Raw genomic sequence first — 18,579 nt, 5'->3', positions numbered from 1 at the left:
TGTTGCACAACAGGACTGCAGTCAGCACCGAGCTTCACCTCCGCTCTGCTCGACATCTCCTCACAATGGCAGCTCCGAAGAAAGTCTGCATCGTCGGCTCTGGAAACTGGTAAGTTGAAGCGTTAATGAGAACCCGTCAGAGTTTCACGCGAACCTCAGGGTGCTGACAGGTTGCTAATTAATTAGCAACCCTCACCATGGTAACGGGAACTAGGTTTGACAGCTACGAACCGGTTGTTTTGGTAGGAGCGCACGTGCCGAGAAACTGGCTGAGTGTTCAGAAAACTGACCGCGTGCCAGTTACAGCTGAGCCGTTTGAAATTAGCTCTGTTAGCTTAGCTTGTTTTCACCAGCAGCGCTTCATTCAAAATCCGAGAGATTAAAGTTACCGCGTCCGTTTGAGAATTTTATGAACATAAAACTTGATTTAGATTGAAACGGCCAAATCTTTAGAATAATCCCGCACTTTCGGCTTGGACCATGTTTCTAGTTTATGCTTTTGACATTTTATTAGTAGTATTCAATTTGACAGTAGGTCTAGTTGGAAAGAAACCAAGTAAATTATTTTATTTTGCCGAAGTTATGTTTGCGCATAAAAAAATCACAAGTTTGTGTAAAAATTTTTGTATAACTTGAACAGAATCTGAGTAGTGGTGAAACTTGTTTATATCAGTGTAATTTCCCATTTAGTTCGGTTCATGCTGTGAGGAACACCTTGAGCAGCCTGCCAAGGCCGTGAGATCAAAAGACAGCCATAAATGTTGTTTGATTGCAGTGAACACAGATTAAACACCAACATGTAACTGTTCACAACCCAGGGGCTCTGCCATTGCCAAGATTGTGGGTGCCAATGTTGCTCAGAACCCAAAGTTTGACAACACTGTCAAAATGTGGGTGTTTGAGGAGATGGTGAATGGGAAGAAGCTAACGGAAATAATCAACACCACCCATGAAAATGTGAAATATCTTCCTGGACATAAGCTACCAGCCAATGTGGTAAGATCTGCTGGGTTTACCTTTTTTATGCATGGTATATAAAATATGTATTTCTGTAATTGGCTTAAAGTTTCAAATCGTTCAAAGTGCTGCATCAGGCTTTTTTATATGCATTTTCTTTCTGACATTGTGAACCTCGCATTTCTCTCAGCTGGCAGTGCCGGACCTGGTAGAAGCATCCAGCGATGCAGACATTTTGGTCTTTGTGATCCCGCACCAGTTTATCGGCAAAGTGTGCGACACTGTGAAGGGCAAAGTCAAGAGCGATGCACTGGGAATATCACTCATCAAGGTTTGACTTTGCTCTTTGTGTAGTATTGTTGTAATCACGTGATTGTCCGTGCTGCGTTCAGGCAGTCTGCGAACAGCTGAAAGCAGTGTTGTTGCGCAATATGATCTTTGAGTCAGACGCCTCCTTGCTGTCGCTCCTCCAGGGCGTAGACGAGGGGCCCGACGGGCTCAAACTCATCTCGGATGTGATTCAGGAGAAGCTCGGCATCACGATGAGTGTGCTGATGGGAGCCAACATCGCCAACGAGGTTGCTGATGAGAAGTTTTGTGAGACCACCATTGGTGAGCCTGATCACTGTTGTTAACAAGACTGTTTTTAATTAGGTTGGGTTTTTTTCCCACCTCTGATCAAAAACAGAGAATCCAGATAAAGCATTAATCATAGTTCAAGCTTTCTTGAAACATAGATTTTTGTTTGTTTGCTTTATCATTTCTTTTTTTTTATATTAACAATAAATCAATTAATCGCATGATGAATGAAAATGATCAACCTCCATTTTCATTTATCGTCTTTATCGTTTCTTTGTCTCTCTTTCTACTGAAGACACTGGATGACAAAAGGCTCAACTCCAGTGCTCTTCACTGACCCCTTCCTTTCTCTTTTCTCTTTAAAATCTGTTTTTAACCGTCAAATCGTGTTTTGGGATCGTTAAAAGCAGCTAAGCTGAGAAGCTAAGCTACGAGCTGAGCTAACAGGCGGACCTGGGGAAAAACCTCTATCTTGTTGAGCGCCAAAATTCACGGTTGAAACCCGTGCCTTCGTGTCAAAAGTTGTTTTTCTCTGCAAAAAGAAGCTGAGAACTTAACTGATTTTTATTTATTTATTTTTTATTAAAAGCTTTGTGTGAAAAATGCTATGCTAAAAAGCTCAAATCATCAAGTGTCCACCACGTCACCATGTCAGCCCATGTCACGTTCAGGACCCTACCTCCCATTTGTCTTAAGAGACAACTGCGCATCTGTCCATCCTAAAAAAAAATTCTTAAAAACAACTATCCATCCTTTTGCTTCAGTCTTATACTACCATCAGGTGGTCAGAAAAGGTACTACACTCCAAACAAATCAAAATTTCTTCTAAAATTTGACAATTAATTATTGTTAAATTTCAAACAATATTGTCATTTATCGCAATAATTTCTGAGACTATTAATCGCCCAGCAAAATTTGTTATCGGGACAGGCCTATATGTGCTTCCTTTTTTTTTATAAAATGATTTATCTGCATAATACAACCATATAAAATAAAATCAATCCAGATCTCTTTGAGCAGGATTAAGATTTGTTGGTTTATTGGATCAGACCTGCTAAATCAGCTAGTTAAGAGTTCTGGGAATGCCACAGTTTGTTCATTTGTTCATTCTTGCAGGCTGTAAGAATAAAAACCACGGGACTCTCCTGAAGGAGCTCATGCAGACCAGCAACTTCAGAGTTACTGTAGTGGAGGAATATGACGTGGTGGAAATCTGTGGAGCCCTGAAGGTGAGCTCTTATAATTAATAAGCATTCAGAGTTCAGTTTGACTGCATCCAGCCATCCGTTATCTTTTTTTTTTTTACTTGTTTCATACTTTTTGGGTCGCGGGGTCATGGGTGCCCATATCCAGCACTGCAAGAAGCAGGGGTCAGGTCGCAAGTCCATCACAGGGACACGTAGAGACAAACAAGACAACCATTCACACACTCTCTCTCACCTAGGGACAATTTTAGAGTTACCAGTCACACATCACTAACGTTCACACATATTTAACTTCTCCAGGTTTGGTTTTAAGACAGATGGTGACCTAAAGGCAATAAATTATAAATGTGTAGGGAGAGGGTTTGGCTGAGCCTTTGTACTCATCTTAAGACATTACACACTGAATATGTTCCTTCCACTTCTTTTAAAAGAAAACTAAACATCCAAACTTGCATTTATCCAGTGAGCAGATGTTGCTCAAGTCATTGCATGTGTTTAAATATTCTGCATGTGGTCAACAGATTTTCACTAATGTACAGGTGCAACTCTGAAAAAGTTGGGATGGTGTGTAAAATGTAAATGGAATGCAATAGTTTGCTAATCTCAGTATTTTTTTATTTGTAATGGAACGTAGTAAACAAAAATGATAATTTTGCATTTAATGGCAGCGACATGTTTGAAGAGGCTGTAAAAGTATGCAGTGTGATTAAGAAACAGCTGGAGGAGCATTTTGCAACTAGTTGGATCATTTGTCAACGGTCAGGCAAAGGACGGCTAAATCTCTTAGAAGTAAAAATGGGCAGAGGTTCACCAGTCTGCAGAAAACTGTCTTTAAAAAAAGTGAAACAATTTCAGAAAAGGAAAAAGTGGGTAAAGATAATGGATGTTTCTCAATGGAAAAATTGGACAGACTTTAAAAATCCCACAGTCTAAAGTGTGTAATCTGAAATGGTTTCAAGAATCTGTAGAAATCTCTGAGCTCAAAGGATGAAACTAGAAGTCTACACGGTGATCTTCAGACCTTCATGCAGCACTGCATTAAAAATGGCTCTTCTGTTTTAGACATCACTGCATGGACTCAGGAACTTGTCTGTAAACACAGCTGCCATGCACACATACTGGTTGACACTGGATCATGCGAAACGAGACGTGAACACTTTCCAGAATCACCACCATCTTCTTTGGGCCAGAGCTCGTTGAAGATGGACTGAGCCAAAATATTATAAACTGTTCAGTGGTCAGTCAGATTGAATTTTATTTATTCTTTTTTTTTTTTTTAACCCAAACTCCATATCTTTTGTACTAGAGAGGAGACGGACCATCAGGCCTGATTGTGGTTCAAAAGCCTGCCTCTCTGATGGCATGGGGGTGCATTGGTGCCTGTTTTATTTTTATTTTTTTTGTTTGCATGTTTGTTTAAACATTTCATACTTGTGTTGTGATTAGAACTTGGGTTTATGAGTGGCAAATTGTTGCATTCTGTTTTTGTGTTTTAACAAACTAGAAATTACACGACGTTCAAACATATTTTACGATTGGAATTTTTATATCCATCCATCCATTTTCTTTACCCGCTTATTCCATTTTGGGTCACGGGGGTCGCTGGTGCCCATGTCCAGCAATCACTGTGCGAGGGGCGGGGTACACCCTGGACAGGTCGCAAGTCCATCACAGGGCCACATAGAGCTCACTCACACCTAGGGACAATTTAGAGTTACCAATCAGCCTAACATGCATGTTTTTGGACTGTGGGAGGAAACCGGAGTACCCGGAGAAAACCCACGCATGCACGGAGAGAACATGCAAACTCCACCCAGAAAGGCCCCTGGACCGGGGTTTGAACCAGGGACCTGCTCGCTGAGAGGCAGCAGCTCTACCAGTTGCACCACCGTGCTGCCCGGAATTTTTACATTTCTTCACAAATTATTTTTGTAAAACAATTTGTAAACCAAAAAAAAAAAAGGTTATTTATGTTGCAGACCAACAAGAAATGCATATCATGCAAGTCCACCCTGTTCTCTGTGTAAAAATATGTCTTTATAAGAGAAATAAAAGTGCAGGCGTATGTGTGTGTAAAAGGCCAAGACCGCAATTTGAGTCAGACTGAGGTTGTAATCTCTGAAAAGCTCAGCGGGATAGAGTGATGTGATTAATGCTCCACATTTGATGAGATGAAGTTTGTTCATTCATTGATGGGATGGATTAGCTGGATGTTCTCAACTTTCCACATTAAAGCTCTCGGGTGTGTCTCCAGCTGCAGTGTTTGCTGACTCTTGCTCACGTTTCCTGCAGAACATCGTCGCGGTCGGCGCAGGTTTCTGTGACGGTCTGGGCTTCGGGGACAACACAAAGGCAGCGGTGATCAGACTGGGCCTGATGGAGATGATTGCCTTCGCACGCATTTTCTGCACTGGCGGCCCCGTGTCCTCTGCAACCTTCCTGGAGAGCTGCGGCGTGGCCGACCTCATCACAACCTGCTACGGCGGCCGCAACCGCAGGGTGGCTGAAGCTTTTGTGAAGACGGGGAAGGTGAGGACACTGCATTCTTTACAAATCTCCTGCTTGAAGGTGTGAGACAAATGCCTACTGGAAAAAGCACAGCAAGCTGATATAAGTTGGGTCTATAATATATTTAAGTATGCACACGTAGACCTCTGTAGTTGTAGCTTCCTTTTAGCTTGTTGTAGTTGGTCACATAAGGAAAACAAAAGATGGAAATCCAAATGTTGCACAATGGTTTTTGTTTCCAACAACTGCAAGCCAGGACTGTTCAGAGCCTGAAGGGTATTTCACTAAACAAGTTCAGTGAAAACTCAGAGTTCAAGGGCAAGTTTTCTGTTCCAGAAAGAGAAGTGGAGCCGATCACCTCAGTAACAAACTTTATGAACTAAACCTGCTCACAGGCAAATTCACTATTGGATAGAAAAGTTTATTTTTAATTAGTCCGACTAACAAAATGAAGAATTACTTCATAAATGTTAACATTAGGAGAGGATTTTCCCAACTTGGATCATTTCATGTTATTTTGTTTAAATGGTACTGTTTTTCATCTGATTCACTCATAAAAACCAGTAACTCCCATTCTGTCTCCTGTAGTCTGAATAGGCCTGTCGCAATAAACAAATCAATTAATCGCATGATAAATGAAAATGATCAACCTCATTTTCATTTATTGGCTTTGTCGTTTCTTCGTCTCTCTCTTTCTACTGAAGACAAAAGGCTCAACTCCTTTGCTCTTCACTGACCCTTTCTCTCTTCTCTTTAAAATCTGTTTTTACCATCTAAAATCATGTTTTTGGATCGTTAAAAGCAGCTAAGCTGAGAAGCTAAGCTACAAGCTAAGCTAACAGGCCGACCTCGGAAAAAAACTCTTGTCAAAGCTCCAAAATTCACGGTTGAAACCCATGCCTTTGTCTAAGTTGTTTTTCTCTGCAAAAAGAAGCTGAGAACTTGTTTACTGACTTTTTTTTAAATTTTATTAAAAGCTTTATGTGAAAAAATGCTATGCTAAAGAGCTCAAGTCACACCAAGTGTACGCCATTTTGCGAACCGAAAAACTGGAAAGAGAGACAGCCCATGTCGCATCAAGGGGCCTCCCATTTTTCTTAGACACGCTGCTTGCTCCCTCACTATCCATCCTTCAGTTCAGTCTTATACTGCCATCCAGTGGTCAAAAAAGGTACTACACGCAAAAAGTAACCAACATTTCTTCAAGTTGACAATAATAATTAGTAATTGTCAAATTTCAAACGATATTATCTTTTAGCGCAATAATTTCTGAGACAATTAATTGCTCAGCAAAATTTGTTATTGTGACATGCCCAAGTCTGAACACATCCAAATGCAGCAGCTAAGAGTTTTATCACATTGTTCAAACAGTTAATATACTTGACTGTCCAGGAAAACCAGGAGTGTGGTAAAGAGTCCAGGCAGGATGGAGAAAAGATTTGTGACAAAATGGTGGCAGCAAAAGTTTAGACCGTGGTGAGACCAGCTATGTTGTATGGCCTGGAGACAGAGACATGGACAAAAAGACAGGAGACAGAACTGGAAGTGGCAGAAATGAAGATGTTGAGGTTCACATTAGGAGTGATGAGGATGGATAAGATTAGGAATGAGATCATCAGAGGTACAGCACAGGTTGAACAACTGGGAGATAAAGTTGGAGAGACCAGACTGAGATGGTTTGGACATGACCAGAGGATGGACAGTGGGTATACTGGTAGAAGGATGTTGGAAATAAATGAGCCTATTTAAACTTCAGACTTGTTTGACTTGTTAGACTTTTCCACATTTGAGATCAGGCTACATAACTCAATGCTGAGAGCTTAGTTGAGCTGAGACGTGGTTCCAACTGCACTGCTTCCCTGTGTCTGTGTATTTCATCCATCCATTATCTTTACCTGCTTCTTCCATTCTGGGTCGTGGGGGTCACTGGTGCCCATGTCCATTAGTCACTGTGTGAGATGTGGGGGACACCCTGGACAGGTCTCCAGTCCATCACAGGGACACATGGAGACAAACGAGACAAACAACCATTCACACTCTCTTGTTCACATTTAGGAACAATTTAGAGTTACCAATCAGTGTAACATGCATGTTTTTGGTCTGTGGAAGGAAACTGGAGTACTTGGAGAAAACCCACGCATGCACGGAGAGAACATGCAAACTCCACCCAGAAAGGTCTCTGGACCGGGATTTGAACCGGGGCGACCTGCTCGCTGAGAGGCAGCAGCTCTACCAACTGTGCTGCTCTGCCGCCCATTGGCATACTTTATATTCATGTATAGACCAGATCTATTTTTCTACTGCAGTTCATGGTGAATTGGTGTATCGGAGCTCCATTGAGGTTTATATTCAGAACTGTGTCTTCTAGAAATGAAAACTCAGTTTCCTTGTTCAGAATAAGTTGACCCAAGAGTTCATAGGACTATTCAGCTAAATTGCTCAGGGGGCTACAGCGCCAAGAGCTCAGGGGCAGCACATCCAGCAGTTAGTCATTAAGTAAGTTTCTTTTATGGTTTTAAAATCAAATTTTATTTAAATTGAACCCACTGGTGGGCTGAACTGAGTTCATCTGTGGGCCTGGTTTGGCCCCCGGGCCACCAGTTGAATAGCCCTGGTTTATAAAGTAACAGAATTGTTGAACTTCTATAATACCTCCTGATGTAGTGTCTCTACAAATAAATGCAAACAACTCAAACTGATAGAGATGGGCTTGGTTTTCTAAATCTGGTCCTTGAGACATGCTAAATATTATCTGAAACTATTATTGGTTTATTTTCTTGGATATTTACCTCGTTTCATGTTCTGTCACTCAGTCTATTGAGGATCTGGAGAGAGAGATGCTGAACGGACAGAAGCTGCAGGGACCAGCGACGGCAGCTGAGGTTTATCTCATCCTTAAACACAAAAACCTGGTTGACAAGTAAGTTTGAGCAACTCGCCGACCCGCTGAGTCTCGAGGAGACGTGGGTTTTCTCATCAACGCCTCGTCCCGCTGCAGGTTCCCTCTGTTCAACGCCGTCTACCAGATCTGCTTCCAGGGCCATCCGGTCTCGGAGTTCATCAGCTGCTTGCAGAACCACCCAGAGCACATGTAAGCAGGTAAAACTGACAGGAGCGCCTTCCTGACGGGAACATGACCACTTCACCAGTCAGCTTCTTGGAGGACGGCCCTTCAACAGCTAGGATGCAACTTATCAACTCCAGCCACAGAATCGGTGACAAGACTACAAAAACTAGCTCAGACATCTCATTTTCAGATTTTTCTTCTTCTCCTCCAATCGCCACTGAAACTTGAATACTCTGTATATAACTAAGAAATATTCTGAATATAACTTGTTCTCATCATTGTGATCAGTTAAGCTTTTTTCAGAGCATGATGTAATCAGAATGCACGTGTCTGTGTAGTTGCAACAATAATTTATTAGTTCTCACTTTATAACAGAGTCTGAAACAGTTCAGTGTTTAAAGACTCAGTTCTTACCAGCCTTTACTACAGATTTTCTTCAAGCATTAATGTTTGCGTCCAGTGAATAATAATATACCTCAATTTGTCTTTTTAGATGTTGTAAATAATTCATTAATTATAATTCATTAACATTTCCTTATGTAATGTACATGAAGGTATTGTTTTTAACTTACAAAGTTAATGTGCCTTATAATGCATCGTTGGCCTTTTTTTTTTTTTTTTTTTTAATTTATTTTAAACAAACCAACTACTGAATTGTTCTGGTTGAGTTTGTCTTAAGTTTTCCACTCGGTATGCCATATGAGGGCGAGCGGCAGATTTTCAAACAAAACTTATCTCAATGTTTTTGAACTGAAGATAAAATTTAAGTATTCAGTTAAGACAAGTAAACTTCTGTTTAGTTGCAAAGATTTAAAATGTCACTTCAGTGAAAAGCTGAGGATCTCACTGTTTTTAGAACCACGATGGCCAAACTCATGGCCATCACCGTTCACTACGCCTTTTATTACTGTGATCCTGCCTAAAGTTTATACCTGGTGCCAATGAACGGGAAGTATTTCCATTTGAATAAATTAATTCTGGTGTCATGTCTGCAGTTGTCCTTTCATTGTTTTGTTAGAGGCATTTTACAGTTTTCCATTTGTTGACACACATTTTCTAAAAGCATGCCTCACACACAGAACTCTACACACAAATCAAAATCAAGCACAATGGACAAAACCCCTCACTTCTTCAAAATGAAACTTTACATTCAAAACAATGTTATTCTCAAAATGGTATTTTGTTCTGATGACCAACACAAACCATCATAAAAAGCAGTTGAACACTGCTGACTGATGACTGGAAAGAAAACACTTCTCCAATCATCATAATGACTTAGGATTTTTTTTTCTTCAGTATTACACTACAGAGAGTACATACATCAGTGTGTTGTAAAATGTTTTAGAATATTGTTTTTATACTTGGAACACAAATACACTAGCATATGATGGATGTAAAGGTCATGGATGTTTCACTTATGTCAAATGTTATACACTGCCTGGCCCAAAAAAAGTCACCTGGATTTAACTAAGCAAATAGGTACGAGCCTCATATTGGATAATTACTACATGGGCGATTATCTTTCAGCTGCAACAAGTTATTGAACCCCAACTGGTGCAATGAGTACCTTCTCATTTTTTAAACAACCATGTTGAAAGACGCATCGTGTGGTCGTGGAAAAGATGTCAGTCTGTTTGAGAAGAGTCAAATCATTGGCATCAAGCAGAGAAAACATCTAAGGAGATTTCAGAAACCACTAAAATTGGGTTAAGAACTGTCCAACGCATTATTAAAAAATGGAAAGATAGTGGGGACCCATCGTCTTCCAGGAAGAAATGTGGCCGGGAAAAAAAATCCTAAATAATGGTGATCGGCGATCACTTAAACGTTTGGTGAAATCAAATAGAAGAAAAACAACAGTAGCACTCAGGGCTATGTTTAGAGAAAGTATGAGCATTTCTACACGCACAATGTGAAGGAACTCGAGGGATTGGGACTGAACAGCTGTGTAGCCTTAAGAAAACCACTAATCAGTGAGGCTAACTGGGGAAAAAAAGGCTTCAATTTGCTCGGGAGCATAAAGATTGGACTCTGGAGCCATGGAAGAAGGTCATGTGGTCTGATGAGTCCAGATTGACCCTGTTCCAGAGTGATGGGTGCATCAGGGTAAGAAGAGAGGCAGGTGAAGTGATGCACCCATCATGCCTAGTGCCTATTCATCAATGCAAGATCTTTGTGAAAAATTATGGCAACGCTGGATGGAAACAGATCTTGTGACATTGCAGAAGCTTATTGAAACAATGCCACAGTGAATGCATGCTGTAACCAAAACTACAGGCAGTCCAACAAAATATTAGTGAGACCTTTTTTTTGGTGGCGACTTATTTTTGGCCAGGCTGTGTATAAACCGTGTGTGCGCGTATTAAAGTTGTTTTGTCTTTACGAAGTGGAGCCTGCAGAAGCACAGCATTTCACCTGATGCCTTCAACTACTGTGAGTTGTGAAGCAGTTGTCTTGACCTCACCTCCGTCTGATAACGGGTGTTTAAGCTTTGATTAACTCTCTCTGTGAGCAGACCTTGGAGACGAAGCAACATTCAGCATCTTGATGCTTGTATTTCAACATTGCTCCATCTTATAAGATTAAACCTGGCCTAAGATATTATTTCTTGTGTGGCATATTTATTTAATGAGCTGATGACAGGATAATTAAATTATCCAACAAAATATTTTATTTTTCATAACCTAACCCTATAAATAACCCTATTTACTATTTCAGTTTCCTGTTCAGGAGACAGAAGACATTCTTGTCCACCTTGTGTTGATCATCTTTCAGTTCTGCAATACAAATAGTTAAATACTGTGTAGAAATACAAAGTAGGAAGGAATACATTTCCCAAATACTTCAAAAATACTTAAATTTTTCAGAACAGTACACGTGCAATACTGTACTGATGAGCAGTACTGCAGTTTTCTAGTGAGTAGATTTCTTTCCTATTCTCATTTCAGAAAGTCCAGATGATGCTACAGTGTACCTGCTCAAATCTGGCTGCACTCTTTGCCCACCCCCCCTCATTGTTAGACCATGGTTGACCAGTCAACCAAAGTGGCAGAATTGGTTAGTGCACGAGTTACATGTTGTGGTCACTGTGTCTCAAGTACCAGGATTTGTGTGTGAACAATTCATAAAACCTGTAACTGTCCATGCAGCGTTTAAGGTTCCTCCCATCATCACGCTTTAAAACATCAGTACCAGAAAAACACGAAACATTAACGGGAGCAAAACTGGTTTATTTGAAGTGACAGAGGCTCGGCCACCTTTTACATGTTCTGTGAACAGCAGCGTCGAGCCTGCCACCAGGCATTCAGTTGACCCGCAGCACACACTACTGCCTGGAAATACGTTAAAATATGAACGTTTAAAAGTTAAAAATGTAAACAAAAAATGGAATAAAGCAGGGGAGAGGCTAATAAAGCTGCAGCTTCTTTTCTGGCCCAGGAGGACTCTTAAGACTTGAGCAGGAATAATGCTTCCAAGAGGAAATGTCTTGCAATTATCATCCTTGGTCCGGTGAAGGAAAAATAAATAAAAATCTCATATGTTAGTGAAAGCATAACATAATGACCATAATAGTGACAGCTGAAGGACTCCAGGGACTGTTTGTTGGATAACCATCTTTGGTTTGCCTTGACGTGACTCAGCTGCTTGTTCGATTGATGCTCTGCTCTTTGTTCTGTTCACCATCAGAGAACTTAATTCTTACAGGCCGTGACATGGAGCCAGTTCAGCAGACCGTTTAGCCTCCATTTTCAATCTTTGAACATAAACTTGGTCCCTTAGTGAATTTTGACCAATTCTATTTTTGTAAATGTATAAAAACATCTTTGCTGTAAAAATGAACTCGTTCTTATTTAAATGTTTGATAAGGAGGCTCAATGGAATAATTGTGATACCTGAGAATGGATGTTTTTAAACTGGTTCTTTTTTTTTGCTTCCTGATGGATCCAGACAGTGACCCCCACCCCTCCCCACCTTCTTCCAGGACTCCCCAGTACTGGACCATGATGCCTCACTAATACTCTCCTCCTATGCCCTTATTACCTTTCAAAGTTTATGAGGGTTGACCCATTTGTAAGTGCCTTCATAACGAAATCCAACTTTCTTAGAGAGGTCGTCTGCTTCTGCGGGGCCGCGACTAAGAATGAAAGAAAAGAAAATTGAGAATTTGGTTGCAAAAAATAGTGTCAGGCGAGGCCCAAGTTAAAAACGTTCCCTACCTTCCATATTTGTAAGGAATAGGTCGTGGCTTCTCCTTCTCTATCTGATGAAGAAGCGGGGTGAAGATCCTCCACGCCTCCTTGAGTTCATCACTGCAGACATAAAAAATTCAAGCCACTTCTGCTAAAACATGTCAAACTTCTTTTAGGCCAAGGCCGAGTGAAGCTGCACTGCGGTGCCCTCTAGTGAAGCTAAATCCAAAGGTTGGTTTACAAACTGTGACATGTTGGAGAAACTAAGACAGACCTGCGGACAAAATGCATCTGACTCCCACAGAAGACATCCAGGATGAGACGCTCATAAGCATCAGGAAGCTTCACGTCCTGAGAACGAGAAGAGTGACAAGAAATTTGTCTATTTCTCCACAGTTAATCTATAAAAAATGTATTTGCATGTTAGTCAGCTCAAACTACTATAAAACTAGATAAATTGCATTTCCTGTGAAAATGCAGTGCTTATTGCCGAATAACTTGCTGAAAAACAGCTGAAATTAGCTAAAACATGCTGAAATCTAGCTGAAATTAGCAAAGAAAGCAGAAAGAACACATTTTTGCTAAATTAGATTTAAATAAGCAGAAATTATCACAAAAATTGGGAAATTAGCTAAAAAAGCTGAAATTAGCACACACACACAAAAAAAATAGCCGACAGTAGCTGAAAAGGCAGAAGGAAGCTTAAACTACCAGAAGGAAGTGGAAGGAGCTGAAATAAGCTAAAAAAAAAAGTGGAATTACTTGAAAAAGCTAAATTTAGCACAAAACAGCTAAAAAGTACCAGCATCTGAAATAGGAGAAAAACACTAAAAGGAGCTGACATTAGCATAAAGAATGTAATTAGGTTGAAAGTAGCAGAAATTACCACAAAAAACTTGAATTTATCTGAAAACAGCTGAAATTAGCTGAAAAAATGCTAAAATACAAAAAAAAAAGTATGGTAGTTGAAAAGGTAGAACTGGCTTAAGTTAGCAAAAGAAAGCAGAAAGAACACATTTGCCCAATTAGACTGAAAGAAGCAAAATGAGCACTAAAAAGTGGATATTGTCTGAAAAAAGCTGAAATTAGCAAAAAATTGCTAACATGTAGCTAACATTTTCAGAAAAAAAGCTTCAATTACCAGAAGAAAGTGGAGAGAGAGCGTTTTTGCTGAATTAGGAAGGAAAAACTTGAAGTGAGTGCAAAAAAATGTGGAATTAGCCAAAAAAAAGCTACAATTAGCATAAAAACAGCTAAATAGTAGCTGGAAAAGCAGAAACTTGCAGAAATAAGATGAAAAGGAGCATAACCGCTGAAATTAGCAGAAATATGTTAGAAGAAGCACAAAAATGTTGTAGTTAGTAGAACGAATCTGAAAGGAGCACACTGAGGAGAAACTTTGTATGAAAATATGAACTTCAGCTGCAGCTACAAATAAATTAGCATCAATTAGTTTTGTTCTGGGGAAAAGTATGCAACTAATGAGTAAGACATGGATAAATAAATTTTCTTGAGCCTGCCTTGTATCGGCTCTTGTAGGTGAGGTCCAGCTCGGTCTCCTCTGGGTGGAAGTACACTCCGGGCTTCTTGCTCATCATCTTGGCGTAGATGGCCTCGTTGGGCTGAACACGAACAACCAGCTCATTCCTTTGACACTTGTTTTCAAAAATGTCTCCTGGGACATCTGTGAACTGCAGCCGCACCTCGGCTTTCCTCTCATTCAGAGCTTTTCCACAGCGCAGGATGAAGGGAACGCCTGAGGAGGGACATTTTCAAGACATCAAGACAGACTTCAAAGAATAAGTTAAAATTTTAATAGATATTTTCTCTTTTTTTTACCATCCCAGCGTTCATTGTGGACATAGAGCACAGCTGTGGCAAAGGTGGCCTGATTTGATCCTTTAGGTACCGTGGGATCATCAAGGTAACCCTGTTGGGCTTCTCCCTCCCCCTCTGGATCACCTACATACTGACCCAGCACCACATCTGACATCGTCACTGGAGCAATGCACTTCAACACCTTCACCTACAAGAAGGAAAGCCTTTTGTAACAACTTTCTCCATACCAGCCATGTTTCAAAGGCATTATAAACAGTTCTGTTGGTACCTTTTCATCCCTGACATCGTCAGAGCTGGTGGAGGCTGGTTTCTCCATGGCAACCAAACAGAGCATCTGGAGCAAGTGGTTCTGCATGACATCTCTGACGGTGACAAAAGGAACAGGTGGTCATACAAAAGACATGCAGGACGCTGATGGAGATGTGATCAGGTATAACTGGGACTGATCATTTGTTGGCGCCGATGTGCTGTTTATAAAGCTCTTGAATGTTCTGTTCCCTAATTTATTACTTTCAGGAACGCACAGAAGGTTGTTTAGTTCAGGGAAATTAATAGGCCTCATATTTACTAGAAAAGGGGGCGGTAAGTGGAGTTCAACTTCTGCTCGTTGTGTGAATGTTCACACTATTGTGATGCATTTTTCTTCTGTACATTCTTCAGCATCTTTCTCGGTCCACAATTTTTGTGCTATTCATCATTTAAAACCATTTATCAAAACGTTCAGCTCTTTCAGGACAATCCTGCTGTGACTTTTGGTATTGGTGCAACTTTGGCTTTTTGAAATATTTAGCCTTTTCTGTCTTTTTTTTTTTTCCTCATAGGAAATAAATTGAGCTCATTTTACATCCTTCAAGTCTTTAGATCTGTTTACAATCTTTTACTGCTCCTTTCACAATTGTTCTGGTTCAGCTTCTTTCAGCTTCCTTGTGCAAATTTAAACTTTTTTTCAGCTACTTTCAACTAATTTCAGCTGTTTTTTGATCCTTCCAGATTCTTTCTGCTAACTACAACATGTTTGTGTTTCTTCTAACTTCTTTTCTGCTAATTTCAGCTTGTTGTGCTCATTTCAGCTTATTTCTGCAAGTTTCAGCTTTTGTTTATGCTATTTCAGCCACTATTTACCTGTTTTTATGTTAATTTTAGCGTTTTCAGCTAATTCCACATTATTTGCACTCATTTCAACTTTTTTTCAGCCTAATTCAGCAAAAATGTGCTCTCTCCACTTCCATCTGGTAATTTAGACTTCTTTATACTTTTATAGCTACTTTTCAGCTGGAAACTTATATGCCAAAGCGACTTAAACATGGTTTATTCCTCAAGATAATTTCCACTATTTTGTGCTCATTGCTGCTTCTTTCAGCATAATTAGGCAAATGTGTGTTATTTCTGATTTCTTCTGTTAATTTAAGCTTGTTCTAACTTTTCAGCTAGGTTTTTAGCATTTTTAGCTAATTTTAGCTGTTTTCAGATCAATTCAAGCTTTCCGTTGTAATTTCTGCTACTTTCAGCCAAATTAACGTCTTTATGCTAATTTCAGCTCGTTATGCTACTTTTAGCTTTTTTTCCTGGTAGTTTCAGCTTTTTCTGCTCTTTCAGCTACTATTTAGCTTTGATGCTAATTTTAGGTTTTTCAGCTAATTCCACACTTTTAGCTCATTTCAGTTCATTGTGCTGGTAGTTTAAGCTTCTGTCTTTTCAGCTACATACAGTACTTTTCAACTATTTTTTACTAATGTCAGCTTTTTCTAAGCTAATTTCCTAACTTATGTGCTCATTTCTGCTTATTTAAACCTAATTCAGCAAATATGTGTTCTTTCTGTTTTCTTCTGCTAATTTAGGCTTGTTCTTCCATTTCAGCTACATTTCAGCATGTTTTTTAAGCTATTTTCAGCTGTTTTTCAGCAAGTTCTACTGCAACAAGCATTCACACTGCATTTTCCCAGGAAATGCAATATCCCTAGTTTATATTTAATATTCAACAAGAAAACAAATGTTTTTCTCAGATGGATCTACCCATTACCCATTAAAATAATTTAATCTGAAATCATTAGGCTTTAAGTATAAACACCAAAAACAAATGCACAGTATTTGTGTGTGTGTGTGTGTGTGTGTGGGGGGGGGGGGGGGGGGTGTTCCTCACCGTATGATGCCAAAATCATCAAAGTATCCTCCTCGTCCCTGAGTCCCGAATGGTTCTTTAAAGGTGAGAACAACACAGGCCACACTGTCTCTGTTCCAGATTGGACCAAAGATGCGGTTTCCGAACCTGCAGTGAACGTTGCACAATTATTCCTGTGCTCAGCTAAAGACAGGGCGACGAGACAGCTGTTCATGACAGCATGCGTAAACATTTAGATTCTGTTTAATTCTTGAGCAGGAGCCAAATTCAATTTGTTTTGTAGCATATCCACAGGAGCTTCTCTAGTCCAACAAGCCCAGCTGAAAATGTAACTTCACAGTTGTATTTGTCTTAAACTAGTTTGTTACAGCAGGAAAGTCGAAGCACAAAGAGCTCTCCTTCCACAGGAGAGAAAGAACATATGAAAAAAACAAACATGTTGGTAATGCTTAATTTTATTCAGAAGCTGGCGTTAAAGAGAAAAGCTAACTCTGATGAACTGCAAGATTTGATCCCATTTTCTACAAAGTGCCAAACAATAAACAGAATCTAACACAGCCTTTCGTGAAGATGGTTCTCTGACCTTAACACCATGAGGTTCTGCACCATCTCTTTGCCCAGATAGTGATCAATGCGGTAGATCTGATCCTCACTGAAGAGGGACGACAGGTGAGAGGACAGCTCCTCCGAACTCTGAAGATCTCGACCGAACGGCTTCTCCACAATCACCCTGGTCCAACCCCTGAACAGATGGAGCGTTTCACCTCAACACGGTCATTACATTCATATCGACGCCGTCACTCAGCGCTTCAAACGTTTAAGAAAAGAGAAAGTTCAAACAACTTTCAAGATATAACCTTTAAATATTTAGACTCCTCATTTTAGTTTATTTTTGTACGAGGCAACAGACAAAAGATGTTCATTCATTTTAATTTAAACTCTGGAGCTGGAGACTCCAAACACAAACTCCACGAAGAAAAAGTCATTTTCAAGGTGACCCTTCATAGTTTTTGTTTGTTTGTTTGTTTTGGCTAAGGTCGATTATCTGTGGCGTCCATCTTGAATCGTATTGATTCAAAACGTTAACCAGCTGCAGATGCACATCCAGTGGTTAGCTTCAGAATTTCATTAAAATCGACCCAGTGGTTCATGATATTTTGCTAACAGAAACAGACATATAGAGGTAATTACATGATTGTCTGCTTTTCATGGTAGCAGGTATTAATTAAGGGTGTTCCACTTATCGTTCTGAACATGGTTTATTTTACTCACAATGTAAAATATACTGTGATCAAAGATCTAGTGTGTAAAAATCTATTATCTTGTTTTAACAAAAGTACTTTTGAGAATGGTTCAATTTAATATAAAGCTTTGGGGGGGTTGTCTCAGCACATGTCCGTCCAGAGGGAGTAGCATCAGAGCATCTTGAAATGCTTGTGTTGCCTGCTCAGACGGGCAGCGTGTTTAAAATGCTTCAGGAAACAACACAGAAAGATGACAGTGAAGTTTGTACTGACTTTGTGCTCATGCAGTGGTGCTTGATGTTCTTGGTCACATCGTGGTAGACCGTCGGGGGCAGTGCCAGGTAGAAGAGACGATTTGCCCCGCTTGCCCCCGGCAGAGACAGGATGTGCGAATTGAGTTTGGAGAAGGAATCCCCGTCTGCATATTTCCCGCTTATATAAGAGTTCCTGCTGAAGAAGGCCGACAACCGATCTGCTTCTGTGTCTGTCGCCTGAGCCAGAAGGAACAAGCAGTTTAACACATCACATGGAACTCATTAATTACTGGACTTTCCGCCGTACATGTCACACCACTGTATAAGTCGCATCAGTCCAAATATGTCTAATAAAGTGGAAAAAACAAACAAGTCGCTTTGCCATATAAGTTGCATTTATTACGCGTCACCACTGACCACCGGGAAACGTGGGTCGGTGTTGTGCCCAAAATCAATTGGCTGCCAAACTGACAACTGTGGGAGAGCTGAGTGAAGCTGACACCCCACCCACTTCCAAAATTAAAGCAACTAGTCTGAATGGTTAGTGCTCCGTTAGTGCTGGTTTGTGCCGTTAAAATTTTCGTTAGTGCTGCTTTGCTTTCTGAGATATTAAAGAT

General features: G+C 40.2%; 2 protein-coding genes across 2 annotated transcripts in view; one reads left to right on the top strand and one right to left on the bottom strand.

Annotated features, from left to right (window-relative positions):
• LOC119416808 (glycerol-3-phosphate dehydrogenase [NAD(+)], cytoplasmic) lies at positions 1–9,253 on the top strand. The gene is made up of 8 exons (XM_037683994.1): positions 1–109; positions 819–996; positions 1,148–1,288; positions 1,431–1,569; positions 2,653–2,765; positions 5,034–5,270; positions 8,063–8,169; positions 8,248–9,253. The coding sequence occupies exons 1-8, from the start codon at positions 66–68 to the stop codon at positions 8,342–8,344; spliced, it is 1,056 nt and encodes a 351-aa protein (XP_037539922.1). The 5' UTR covers positions 1–65; the 3' UTR covers positions 8,345–9,253.
• Positions 9,254–12,343: 3,090 nt separating this feature from the next.
• The window catches only part of g6pd (glucose-6-phosphate dehydrogenase), a 12,180-nt gene continuing 5,944 nt past the window's right edge, over positions 12,344–18,579 (bottom strand). The window contains exons 2-10 of the mRNA XM_037683847.1: positions 17,982–18,240; positions 17,048–17,206; positions 16,486–16,611; positions 14,614–14,707; positions 14,346–14,532; positions 14,027–14,262; positions 12,781–12,857; positions 12,534–12,626; positions 12,344–12,451 (exon numbers count right to left, since the gene is read on the bottom strand). Of these exons, the coding sequence (XP_037539775.1) occupies positions 12,361–12,451; positions 12,534–12,626; positions 12,781–12,857; positions 14,027–14,262; positions 14,346–14,532; positions 14,614–14,707; positions 16,486–16,611; positions 17,048–17,206; positions 17,982–18,240 (1,322 nt within the window). The 3' untranslated portion in view covers positions 12,344–12,360. The remainder of the gene's footprint in view (positions 12,452–12,533; positions 12,627–12,780; positions 12,858–14,026; positions 14,263–14,345; positions 14,533–14,613; positions 14,708–16,485; positions 16,612–17,047; positions 17,207–17,981; positions 18,241–18,579) is intronic.

The sequence above is a fragment of the Nematolebias whitei genome, chromosome 11 (genome assembly GCF_014905685.2).
Source record: "Nematolebias whitei isolate Nwh7 chromosome 11, NemWhi1, whole genome shotgun sequence".
NCBI lineage: Eukaryota > Metazoa > Chordata > Actinopteri > Cyprinodontiformes > Rivulidae > Nematolebias > Nematolebias whitei.
Note: the sequence above shows the minus strand (reverse complement) of the source record. Positions and strands in the feature narration are given on the sequence as shown.